Genomic DNA, 13,069 nt, shown 5'->3' on the forward strand with positions numbered 1-13,069 from the left:
CAGGCCAGGGGCCGGACCAGCCCCCGCCCAGGAGCCTGGGAACCCGGGACTCCTTGTGCAGGGGCTGTCCACGCCTTTGCCCCCACGGGTGGACACAAATGGCCTTGCCTTCACCTCGCTGCCATGGGCCAGGCCCCTCTTCAGAGAACAATCATCATGAGGATGTGGCCTGGAAGGAGGAAGAACCTTCCAGAACTTCCCGGCACAGGGGCCCTCAGAGCCGGCCCTCCCTCTCCCACCCAGGCCGGGCAGGGATCAAGAACAAGGAGACCTGAAGGGACCCTGCAGGTCGTCTGCACCCACAGCCCCAGGAGAGACCCTGCCTCCTAAACCTCAGCCTCTACCGGTCCTGCTGTGAGCCAGCCGCCTGCCCGGCTCCCGCACATCCGCGGCCCCTCAAAGTGTCCTTCTTGAAAGGGAAGAGTGGGGAGTGGCCTGACCTGAGGCTAGGCGAGTGTCCAGCAGGGCTTTAGGGGCTGCTCCAGAAGCTGAAGCCCCTCCCGCTGACCACGTCCTCCCCCTGGATGACGTGGATCAGGCTGAAGCTGCCCGAGTTGGCTAAGAGGCCACAGGTGCGCTCTCCAGATCCTCATCTCCGTCCCCCTCGCCCCCGAAACCCCTGGGGATGAGCAACGCCCCCACCCAGGCCCGCCTGAGAGCAAGGCCGGGTGGGTCCAGGCCACCGGCCCTGGCGGCTAGGGCTCCGTGCGAGTCATGAAGGCAGCGCGGAATGTTCCGGCCCCGGATATTTTGTCAAGGAGGTCTTTAATGTCACTGCATCCCGCAGGAGATGCCGTAATGCCGTTTTAATTATTTCTTTCTCCTGCTGGGAAACCACCTCCATCAAAATGCTCTTCTCAACCCATCCCAGCCTAGCAACTGAGCCAGGGAGGACATTCAGAGCATTCTCAGCCTTCAGCCCCACCTTCAATCAACATTAACCCTGACCCCCAGCCCTGGTCTGCAGGGGGCGGGGGTCTAAGAGGCGGAGAGGCCTGTCCTCCTGTTGCTAATGAGCACACAGAGCTTGGAGAGGGGGCTGGCCGGGCAGGGGCCAGGAGGAGACAGCAGGGGAAGGGCCAGGGCATGCCACAGAGCAGGACGCCCTGCGGCCAGGGCCCGGCCAGAGAACACAGCTGAGGGGACGCCATTCCTCTCCAAGCCAAGGTGACCAGGGTGAAGAGCTTAACTAGGTGACACAGAGAGGGAGATGCCATGGGAGCACCGTGAGGACAGAGATGGACACTGCATGCCCCCCTCATGGGCTGTATCGTGTCCCCTAAATTCAGCCCCAAAGCCCAGGGCTGCAGTGTGCCCACATCTGGACATGGGCCTTAAAGAGGTAACAAGGAAATGAGGTCATGTGGGCGGGCCCTGCCTCGTGTGACTTGTGTCCTTAACTGAGACGCTGGCAGAGGGGGACCTGTGAAGACCAGGGAGACGCGGCCAAGGACGAGGCCACCTGGCCCCTCGACCTTGGCTTCCAAGCTACGGGACGTGGATCCTCTGTACTCTGAGCCTCCCGCCCTGCGGGCCTAGCAAAGGAACAGGCCGCCATCCCCCACGGGCCATCCCCGAAGGGCCATCCCCCGACGGGCCTCGGGATCAAGCCGCCTCCAGCCAACTCCTGACCAGCCCTGGGCCGCTGCAGGAAGCCAAGGAACGCCCCCAGCCAATCCTCCCTCTGCCTGTGGCAGGGCACGGGTCCTGGGAGCTCACGCTAAAGGTCAGTAAGAACACAGAGTGGCCAAGAAGTCACGGGAACCAGAGGGAGGGAGGACACTGTGTCACACCCAGGGTTCCGGGGACGTGAGAGTTGAGTTTTTTAATTGCAAAACCCTTTTGTCAAAAAGGCCCCTCGTCCAAGGGCAGCCCCGCCGGGGAAATGCCCGAGCCCCGCACAGCCAGGGTGGACGGAGAGACCAGGCCACCAGTGGGAGCGGCAGCTTGGCCAGCGGAGGCTGGGCCCGAGCTTCTCCGTGTCATCTTTTGACAACACAGTCAACCCCTCGGCCTGCCCGGAGGGAGGGAGGGAGACCCGGAGCCCAGCCGTGTCTAGAGGCTGCATTTTCCGAGGTCTTGGCCACTGCAGGGTTGCAAGGAAAGCAGGTGAATGGCCACCAAAGCAGGCAGGGATGGGAGGGGCCACACAGCCAGGGCGGAGCAGGGCATCTCCCTGAGAAGGGCCTGGGCCTGGGGCACGGTCCCCGCTTCTCTTGCCCCGACCGTCCCGCGCCGTCTGGGGTCCCCGTCACTCCACGTTCTTGTACTTGGTGAACAGGTTGTACAGCACCCGCAGGGTGGACTTGAGGTCAAGGTTCACCACATCTGCAGAAGGACACAGAGACACCATTGGCAGAGGAGAGAATGTGCCCTGCCTGGGGTCACCACGGGCTCTCAGCCACCATGGGCACAGCTGAGCGCTTCGGCATGAGGCTATTGGCCGGCGCATGCAGGAGACCCCGGCGTGATCATCCCCGGACACACAGGCTGCGTGGAGAGCCCCCACCAGGGCCACCACCTTTTGTGGGGACAAGCACACGGGCCTCCTGGGATCTGTATCAGGACATGTTCAAGGATGGGTGGGCAGGTGGCCAAGGGCACTTCCCGGATGGAAGGCCAACTCCAATAACACGCACGGACCCATGGACTCTAAGTGTGGGCTGCTGTCTTCGGTGGGGAGGGGACCTTGTTGGGAGTTGGGCACCTGGCTCTTCTCACATGCTCTGTGGCCTCACATGCGTGACTTGGATGGTCTGGGCTCCCGCCTCCTCTCCTCTTAACCCAGTGATGCTGAAGGCCCTCAGCTCAGCCCCCTATGTCGAGGGCCACCCTGCACCAGCCCTGTGGGTAACTAGTCCTGAGAGCCACACACGGCAGGCGCAGTCGGCTCTGGACCTACCACCTCCCCGGGACCTGGGGTCCCAGCTTGTCCAGGTGGGTCACTGGCACGGCCTCCTGCCCTCCCCCGTTTGCAGATGAGAAGACCAAGATGGCGGCCGGGAATGGCTTGCCTACCTGAGGGAGCTCCAGTACTCTGTGGGGGGCCCAGAGCCCCTGGCCCCCTGGGTCACCCCAGCCCCCAAAAGCCAGGGTAGGTGCAGTGGGGAGGGCAGAGGCCACAGAGATCAGGCGGCCAACATGGGGACACGTGCAGGTGTAAGCCAGCACCCTGCTCCCTGTCCTGACAGAACCCACCCTCACGGGGTCACAGGACTTACACCCCCTCAGCTGCCCAGATCTGACATCAAAAGGCTTCAAAAGCCACATCGGGGTGCCCCACCAGACCCTGGTACCCACAGGACCATGTGGCTCCCACAGCAGGACGGGAGTCCCTCCTGGGGCCCCACGAACCCAGCCTCTCCCCAGATGCGCTGGGTGTCCCTGTGGGCTCCCAGGCCCCCGTGAACCGCCAGATAAGGCGAGGTCTTCCCAGCCAAGGGCCCTCCTGTGTGCAGGCGGGACCACAGCTCCTGGCCCTGCGGCGTCCTCCTGTGGGGCCCGGGGGGATGGAGGTCACGGTTTTTTTCACGCAGGACCCGTCAGTGCCTCGGGTGTTCAGCACCCCCCACCCCGCGACTTCCCAAGAGGGCCACGGGGTGCTGCTCAGCCTGAATCCCCCAGGGCCCCTGCCCAGCTCCTGCACTGACCAGGACACTGGGCGGCCAATGCCATGGCCGTGCCAGGTTCTGGGGTCCCCAGACCAGGAGCATCAGAGGCCAGGAAACTTGATATCCAGGGAAACTGCTGGGTCCACCCTCACCCTGACCTCAGTCGGCACCCTAAGAAGCACCCCCACCCCCACTCAGGTGCTGGCTCAGGTCTCTGGGACAGGTGACAACCTCCAGCCAGGCGGGGTGCTGGGTGAGCCCTCAGGCTGCCTGGGCCGTCCCTCCGAGACCCGCCGGGATGTGAAGGTGCCGTCCCGGAGCCTCGCCCTCTGCCCGCCGTCGGGAGGCCCCCTTAAATCTGGGAGCCTTTAATGTCCTCTCAGGGCAAGAAACTCCTTTTCCAGCCGAGCGGCCAAGGCCAGAGGTCTTCAGCCCTGAGGTCTGCAGGCAGAGGCCGCGTCCTTCAAAACAAGAGGCTCTTACAGAACTGGCCCTGCTGACCCTGCCCACACGCTCAGCCTGGACCCCGAACAGGGGAAATGAGCCGGAGACACGGACGTCCAGGGTCCAGCCACTTCTAAGTCCTGGTTTCCGTCCCTGCCACATGGGAGCCTGCCAAGGGCCTCCTGCCAAGGGCCGGGCATTACCTTCAGGGCGAGCCTTGGGCCTCCTCAGTCCGCCGTCCAGCATCAGCTCAAAGGCGAATGACACGTTGTGGACCTGCCAAGGAAGAATCAGTTCAGGACCTGTGGTCACCTGCACTGGGCCTGCCCGTGACCCGCTGATGAGGTGACGGGAACAAGGGTGGGCATGAGGGAGCCTCGACTCAGCCGCAAGGACCCAGGGAGCCTGGGGCAGAGCCCGGGAGGGAGCAGAGAGAAGGCACACTCCTCCTCACACCAGGCATCTGGGGCTGGGGGACGGGAGGAGGGAGGCACGGGCCTGGTCTCAAGGCCTCGTGACCACGGTGCCTGCTCTGCCCCAGACCCAGACCCAGACCCACAAGGAGAAGCGGCAGGGATCCCATTTTACAGACGAGGAAACTGAGGCTCAAGGAGGACAAGATCCTTGCAGAGCAGCCAGTCCTGGGCACTGCCCTGCACAAAGCAGCCCCTGCTAACTGCTGCAGTGGCTGTGAGGAGTGGGCACACACAGGGTGGCCTGGTCAACTGCAGGACACGGTGCTCTGCAGGCGGCAGGGGCTCAGCCCTGAACAGGCACCGTGGACCCTGTTGGAACTGAAGTCAGCTGGAGGGTGGCTGCAGAGTCGGCCTGGCCCAGCGCTGCCCGATGCAGCTGTCCTACCCCGCGTGGCTCCTCCCTGTGACCACAGGGTCTAGTGCTACTCGCTCCAAGGGGCTTGAGGCACTCCTTCTGCTAGTGACTGCTGGAGAGTCACTAGCAGACCAGGGGCCGCTGGGCTGTGCTCAACGTCCAGGGTCAGCCACACCACACCCAGCACCCACCTGCCGCCAAACCCACAGGCTCCACACAGGACTCAGCTGGGAAGGACTCGGGGCCCTGAGCCACGAACTCCCCGTGAGCAGTAATGTCCCCCTGATTTCAGTGTAAGTGCAGCAGAAACAGGGGATAATTTAGAAAAATATATTTTTAGCAGTAGATGGACACAATATCTTCATTTTTTTTAATGTGTTGCTGAGAATTGAACCCTGAGCCTCACATGCTAGGCAAGTGCTCTACCACTGAGCCACCGCCCCAGCCCCAGATAATGATTTTACTGCCAGCATCAGTTACTAATTAACTGGGGCCAGGCGCATGGCACACGCCTGTTATCCCAGCAACTTGGGAGGCTGAGGCAGGAGGATCACGAGTTCAAAGTCAGCCTCAGCAACTTAATGAGGCCCTGAAGAGCTTAGGAAGACCCTGTCTCAAAAAAAAATAAAACACAAAAAGGGCTGGGGACGTGGCTCAGTGGTTAAGCACCGCTAGGTTCAATCCCTGGTGCCAAAAATAAATAAAGGACTAACCAGGGAAAAGGTGTTTGGCAAAATCACCCTCAGGGAGTGGCACCCAGCTTGGGGTGCCCAGAGAAGCAAAGCACCTGCTGCACGCCAGCCCCGGCCAGGCACGGGGGTGTGGCCCCGAGAGATGCAGGCCATGTGCACAGGCTTGCTGGGCGGGATGACCAGAGGCGCTGCCCTGGGAGGCTCCCTGGCCATCCTGGAGGCAGATTGGAATCAGCCAATGGAAACAGGACAGGCCCACGGACAAGGGCAGGACCTGGGGATGGGGGCTGCGCCTCTGGGCCCAAGGGTGGGGTGAGCCCTGGGAGCAGAGACGGGGCTGGAGCCAGGATGGGCAGCTCGGCAGGGAGAGCGGCCACTGGGCTAGGCGGGGCGGGACGTCCATGCCAAGAGAGGTGCAGGCTTGGAGAGATGGAGCCTGCACCGAGCATGGCCATCCGGGTCCAGCGCTCACACCTGTCCTCCGGGGGCCTCTGCCTCTAGCCACCACCAGGGCTCCACGCACGTCCCCACCATGTGTACGCATGCACGCCAGCAGCAGTCACAGTGGAAAGCCCGGGGGGCACACCTGGCCACCCCAGCCCTCGGAGGGCAGAGTCCACGGGGAAGACCCCCCAGGACCCTGCCCGCAGCCCCTCAGCTCGAGGGGTGGGTTCTGAGGGGGGATTTGCTTCTGGGTCCTCCTCGGCCGAGACAATGCAGAAAGGAGGGGCCACCATGCCAGGCCCGTCACCCCCGTCCTCTGGGTGGACGCGCAGGCCAGCAGGCAGCTCCTGGGAGGCCCGGAGAGCCCCCCAACGGAGGCTGCTGTGGGACCCGCCACATGTGGCCACGTCGGGCTGGAGGCGCGGCCTTTCTCTCCGCACTTCAGAGGGTCTTAGAAAACCTCCCGAGTGCAGCCGGCCCTTCCAGCTCCCCCCGGGGACTCCGCGACCTTGGCTGGGGGTCGCCCTGAGACCGGCGCCTCTAGTAGAGTGGACTCATCAGCTGGGCACAGGGGGACACACTCTGGAACCGCAAGGCCCTCCCTGGGATCTCCGGGGAATAAATTCCACGTCTCCAGACGCCGCGCTGCACGGACGGGAGGTTCTGCGGAACTTCCCCCACAGATGGCCGAAGGGCCCGAGGGGCTTGGAGTGCGCAGAGCCAAAGGCCGCAAGCCGTCCCCAGGCCTCACGGGGCGCAGCCCACCGTGGGGCAGGGCCCTGCTGGGCTGAGCTGCCCCGTCCTGGGGGGGCAGCGCTCGGTGCCTCCCCTGCACTGCTCTCTGACCCCCTCGGCCCCTCCTCCACCAAAGGTGCCTTGTGGTCCCGGGGCACAGGACACTGGAAACCATGTCACCACTGTCACCGGAGCAGTGCCTAGCACACAGGTGGCAGAACCAGCCTGCCTCTGGTGGCTCAGTCCCCATGGGAAAAGCTGCCAGGCCACAGACAGCTGTCAGACCAGGAGACAGATCGTCGGGGGACATGCCAGCAGCGCTTCAGGACCTTCGCCCAGGAGGAGGACGACGGGAGGCAGGGACGTGAGGAAAGACCAGAACCCCAGAGCTCCCACTGAGGAGCCAGCCCTGGGGACCCAGAGCCGCAGGCCCCTCCTCCAGGGGACAAGCAGCTGCCCAGAGAGCCCCCCCAGCCCCCCTCCACTCCCCAATTCACAGGTGAGTCAGGCTCGGAGCCTCCCGGGCCAGGGCAGCGACCGACGCAGACTTTCATCTGGATTCCAGGGGAGGAAGGCTGGGGCCAGGGGTGGCGCCTCTGACATTTGTACAAAGCCTCGTCTTGGCAAGAGACCCGGCTGCAGATCCCGCTGAACCAGAGTGTGGCCAGCTGATGAGTCTCAGCACAGAAGGGACCTCTCAGGAACAAGGCTGAGCGCAGCCTCCTCACAACCTCGCGGCCTCAACTTCCCAGGCTCGCCCGCGGCCTGTGCCTGTCCACCCCCACCCCGGGTGGGACAGGACGCCCCGCGCCGAGCCCGCTCCTCTGCTCTGACTGCACCTCCGCAGGCAGGACCTGGGGGCACTTGGCAGCCGCCCGCGCGGGGCCAGAGCAGGAGGATGGTCCACACTGGCCCTGGTTCCCGCCGCTTCTCAGGCTGCCACGGCCAGCTCACACCGTCTGCCTCCCTGACTCACGGGTCTGGCATTTTTGAGAAAATAAAGTGACAGACGCCGTGAGCCACGGCGCCCCAGCCCATCCGTGGCCAAGTGTTTACGGCAAGGCACTCGGGCTGCCGTGGCGGGCTGGGCTGGGGGAGCCCACAAGGACAAGCCAGCGGGGGGCATGGGCACCCCCACCCAGGACAGCCCCAAGAAGCCTACTGGGAATGTTTTCCTAAGCCAACAGCCACAGAATAAATACAGATGCACAGGTTCTGCACCTGCAGCTAAACCAAGTACTGACCGGGACCTCTGGGCAGAGTGACGTCCCCCTGGGCACCGAAGGGCCTCTGTCTCCCTGGCGCTCACTTGGCAGCGGGTGGGGCGGTGTGAGGGGTGATCTGAGCACACCACGGGCCGTGGGTGGGTTCTGTGCAAATCCTACGCCATTTACATAAAGGACAAAAGCGTGGTGGACACTGGTGTCCCCGTGGGTCCTGGCCCCCACCTCCTAAGGACAGAGGGATGTCGGCATCTCTTCAAGAAGCTGCCCGATCGTTTAGTAGGAAAAACATTGGGAATATGTTGCTGCCCAAGAATGGGGAAGGGAGACGCTGGCCACAGAGCTGCCCAGAGGGCACTGGGGACACTCACAAAGAGCAGGAAAACCCGAGGGATGTGTGGCAGGATCTGACCCGGGATCACAAGTACCAGAGCCACAGAAGGCCACGCAAAGGACCCCAAAGGGAAGGTGGAGGACAAACTCTGGTGCCTCGCAGGCTACGATGGCTTCTCAGTCCTTCTGCCGGGAGCTGCGTCCCCCCCAACCCCGGCTTCCATTTGCTCAAGACGCCCCGAGGCTGCGGAGAGTGCTTAGGGTTCCAGTCAGCAGGTCCTGGGCCACCTGGGAGGGGACCGCACACGTACCTTCTGGTCGAAGCTCTCCGGGGTCAGGTAGAAGTTGTGGAGGGGGACAAAGTAGTCCTCGAGAAGACCCATGAGCAGGACCAGGTAAACGCCATCTGCAAACTGCAGGGGACACCTTGGTGACATTCCCAGCAAACACTTTAACAAACTCAAGGGAGGAGAAACGTTTACAGTGAAATGATCCAAATCATCCAGCCCTCACCTCACCCGGGCAGCAGGTTTGGAACCAAGGCAAGGATGGGACAAAGCTCCCACCCCAGGTCCTGACCCCCAGAGTGGGGAGAGACGGGGAGAAAGAGACGGGGGGTGGGAGACAGACACACGCAGACACAGACACAGACATACACGCATACACACACAGACACACACACACAGACACACACAGAGACACAGATACAGACACACACACACAGACACATTCACACACATAGACACACAGAGACACAGACACACACACAGAGACACAGACACACACAGACACACACACAGAGACACAGACATACACACACACAGACACACACAGAGAGACACAGACACAGACACACACAGAGACACACATACATACATAGACACACACACATGCACACACACGTCTGAGCAAGGCACCGGTAGGACCAGGTGCCTGGAGGCTAGTGTCTGGGGTCAGGGGCAGCAGCCTGGCTGAGGCCATGAGTCTGAAACTGTCCCTGTTACTGACACTAGGTCTCAGGGGAGGGCCAGCAAGGATGGGCAGGACCCCCAGCAAGAGCAAGCCCCCCATCGGCGTCTGCAGGTGCAGGTGCAGGGCAGACGGGCCACCTGGTGCGCTGGCTCTCCCTCTGGCCACCACTAAGCACCAGCTGCACCCATGGCTGGGATAATCCCCCCGGGGCCCCCTGGAGATGCCAGCCTTTGTGGCACCCCGCATCCAGAGTCCCTTCCCGCTGGGCCCTAAATGTCCTGCACCCACCCTCAGAACAGGTGATGCTGGGCGTGGGAGGGCAGGACAAGGGGCAGCAGGACCCGCCATCTTTTGAAAATGACCTCTGAGGAGCCAAGGCCTGCCTGAGGCTACCGCAGCCCCCCACAGACAGAAACCCAGTGGTGGCCTGCCCTGGCCCACGGCAGGGGACATGCCACTAAGAAACGGAAAGTGTGAAGCTGCTGTTTACAGGGGACAGTCCTTTGGGGTCGCGGCACTGGCCGGGCCCTGGACTCAGCCTGTCGGCTGCTCGGTGGGTGACACGCCGCCTCCTTTACAGACAACGTGACGTTGGAAACAGGAGTGGACGCTGCGGGAAGGAGGACGGATGTGCACTGAAGCGCAGAGTCCAAGCCTGAGGCACCCTGGCTTCTGGTGCTCGGTGCTGGCCCATCTGAAAAGTGACAGCTTGGGGACGCCGGTCAGGACGCGGGGGCAGCCCCCACACCGCCACTTGGCCCTGGCGCCTGCCTTTCTCTGAGTCAATCCGGGAAATGGAGGAGGGTACAAATGGCTGGACAGAGGTACTCGTGTCCCAGGAGCAAGACCAGGGAGACCAGTGTCACCAGGGGCTGGCTGAGTGGGGGACAACTCAGAGCAAGAAAATGTAGATCCCCAGGTGGACGGGACAAGAGGAAAGGCCAGGCAGAGACGCGTTCCTCTGTCTTATAAGGAGGACACAGCTGATGTATTTAGGGACCAAAACACACGACAGAGCAGCTGATGCGGGACCCCGTCACCTGAGAAAATGCGCCTTTGAACTCAGCACCTAGACAGGCACGTCATGCCACGCCGACCGCGCAGATTGCCAGGCAGGGGCCGCATTAGCAAATTGCCAGAAATAATGGATGCATTTTCAATTGATGCGCAAATATGTGCTTTAGAAAAGGGACCAGGGGACTTCCCGGTGCAGACTGGGCTGCCGCTCATTCCCCGCGGGTAGGGGGAGGGCGCCACAGAGCCCAGGGCGCAGCCCTGGGTGAAGGGATTAGGGATGGTTTTCATTTGTTTTGCTTATCTGCGCTTTCAGGCATTTCTACAATGAACCTGAATTACTTTTTTAATTAGAAAAGCAAATGAGAGAAGTCTAAGGAGGAGAAAGGGGTGAGAGAAATCGCCCAGGGGCTTAAGAAGGATCAGCTGTGCATTAGAGGCGTCAGTGCCAACAGCTCCCAAGGCCCCAGACTAATCCGGGGAGCCTGCGTCCTGTCTGCCAAGGCTGAGGACCTATTTTCACGGCGCCACTTTATCTTGGGGCGGGAGGTGTGCATTCTATTGCAGAAGAAATATTTTATCCACATTCACTGGAGGGGAATTATTCAGCATTTGCCAGGTGCAGGTCACAGGGCCACAGGTGACAGCAGCGGCCTCCGCCGCAGGACATCAGACCCGAGGGACGTGCACGTGCAAAGGCGCGTGACAGCGTGGGGTGCAGCCTCGGAGGGTGTGGAGAGTTGGACCCTCTCCCAGAACAGACATGTCGGAGTTCTCGTCCCCAGGACCTGTGAATGTGACCTTATTTGGAAACAGGGTCCCTGCAGAGGTCACGAGGTTGACGTGAAGTCACCAGGGTGGGCGCCAGTGCAACATGGCTGCGTCCTTATGAAAGGGCAAGTTCAGGCCCAGAGAAGGCCATGGACGCAGATCGGCCCTGTGTCCACAGCCCAGGAGCACCCAGGGGCTCCCGCCTGCTCGTCCCCGCCCCACCCAGGCTCAGAGCTGCTGGACGCACAGGACAGAGACCCGGGCCCACGGGCCGAGCCCCGCCTACCTGGGTCTCCAGCTCCGTCACCTCCAGGTTCAGCTTATTCAGCTGTTTGTTCACAAAAGTGATGAGCGACTGCAAGGCAGAGCAAGAGGGGACGTCGGGAACAGCACCGGCCCCGTGGGGTGTCCACTGGTACCTACTGCCACCAGGGCTCAGTGAGAAAGTCCTGTGCCAGACACGGGGCGCGTACGGCCCGCTGTGGCTGGTGGCCTGGGGAGGAGCCCGGCAGGGGGCAGGGTCCCCGGTTCCCTCCAGGCCACTCCCACTGTGGGCCTGAGAAGGACAGTTGGAAGCAGGGGTCAGGGGGAGACCACCAGATCGCGCTGGTCCCTGGCTGGTGGCCCCGCTGACCCCACCTACTGAAAGGAGCAAGGTAACCATGGGCCACACACGTTCCACACAGGGACCACCCTGAGTCACACGGAGGTGGCCCAGGTTACCGTCACGGTGCCCCTGAGAGGGGGCAATGCCCCTGGCCCCACCAGGCAGGTGGGAAACTGAGGCTGGGTCCACATAACCTGCCTCAGGACACAGCCTGGAGGCGAGGACTCTGGTTGAACCTTCCTACCTCACTGTCCACCCATCTGCTCTGTCCCTGGCCATATGTGGCTGGGGGGTGGGGCAGGGCGGGGACTCCCAGGTCGGGTACTTGGGACCTGAGGAAACTAGGAAGGCTCCGTCTGGGAGGACCGTGGGAGATTCCCACAGCCTGTTGTCACGTTTCCAGGACATAAAGATGTCACTGAGCCTGGACTGGCACTTCCCAAAAGTGGGTTCCACAGGACTGTAAGACGTCCTGCCCCCAAATGAAGATGCATAAATCTCACCATCCAAACCCACTTGGGAAGCGCGTCCACCCCATTCCTTCTTGGAGAGTTGCAATGCCAGGTGGCACATTAAAGGCTCTGACAAGTCCTGCACTGAGAAATCCATCCGGGGAAGCTGTCCTGACCTGAGAGCTCCCTCCCTGGCTCACCGCCCACAGCTGCCTCCCCAGTGGGGCGTCCCCAGGCCCTCGGCCAGGTGGCCCCAATCCCTTCTGGAGGCGCAGCGCCCTAGCAGATCTCCACAGCCTCGCTGGACTTTCCCATCCACGGCCTGGCCAACAGGATGCCTGGGTGGGGAGGCCCGGCCTTCCAGCTCCCGCCTGGAGACAAAGAGGCTGATGGCTGTGAATGTGGCTTCGAAGTAAGGAGGCCAGTGACACTGCCGTGACTGCTTGACAGCACTCCACACTGAGAAAAGCCCTGGGGTCGGGTGGGAAGTCTCCAGGAACTGCCCGCAGGCTGGCGGGAGGGTGGGAGCTGCCCCTGCAGGGAGCGGACCGCGGAGTTGAGGGTGCTGGCTTTGCGCACTGTGGCCAGTTTTGACTGATTCTGCTCCAGTCCCGCGGCCAGGTTTCAAACGCACGCTCTGCCCAGCAGGCGTCGAGACAGAGGTCGGGGAGGCGGGGGGACTGGCTCACCTTCTTCACCAAGTTGAGCTTGTCCGGCGCGTGATCGAACAGCGTGTCGAAGGCGTCTCGCTCTGCAAGATAGGCCAGGAGGGGACGGGAGAGGGGCTGATGGAGGCACTCGTGCCCTGATGGCCTGTCCCCCGCCCCCCCCCCGGGAAGCTCTGCCTGACGCTCCCGCCCGCCTGGAGTCTAATTCCTGCCAGAACTGAAGGGGGCGCCCTCGAGGAGGCTGGGCGAGCCGGGAGCCCCGACACCAGGCG

At 62.5% G+C, this 13,069-nt stretch overlaps 1 protein-coding gene across 1 annotated transcript in view; it reads right to left on the reverse strand.

The window, feature by feature from the left end:
- Positions 1-1,799: 1,799 nt before the first annotated feature.
- Parvb (parvin beta) overlaps positions 1,800-13,069 on the reverse strand; it is a gene marked incomplete at its 5' end in the record, with an annotated part of 25,294 nt that continues 14,024 nt past the window's right edge. Inside the window, 5 exons of the mRNA XM_015501745.2 lie at positions 1,800-2,328; positions 4,259-4,331; positions 8,625-8,726; positions 11,357-11,425; positions 12,819-12,880. Coding sequence (XP_015357231.2) covers positions 2,252-2,328; positions 4,259-4,331; positions 8,625-8,726; positions 11,357-11,425; positions 12,819-12,880 — 383 coding nt within the window. The remainder of the gene's footprint in view (positions 2,329-4,258; positions 4,332-8,624; positions 8,727-11,356; positions 11,426-12,818; positions 12,881-13,069) is intronic.

The sequence above is a fragment of the Marmota marmota genome, unplaced genomic scaffold, assembly GCF_001458135.2.
Source record: "Marmota marmota marmota unplaced genomic scaffold, marMar, whole genome shotgun sequence".
Lineage (NCBI taxonomy): Eukaryota > Metazoa > Chordata > Mammalia > Rodentia > Sciuridae > Marmota > Marmota marmota.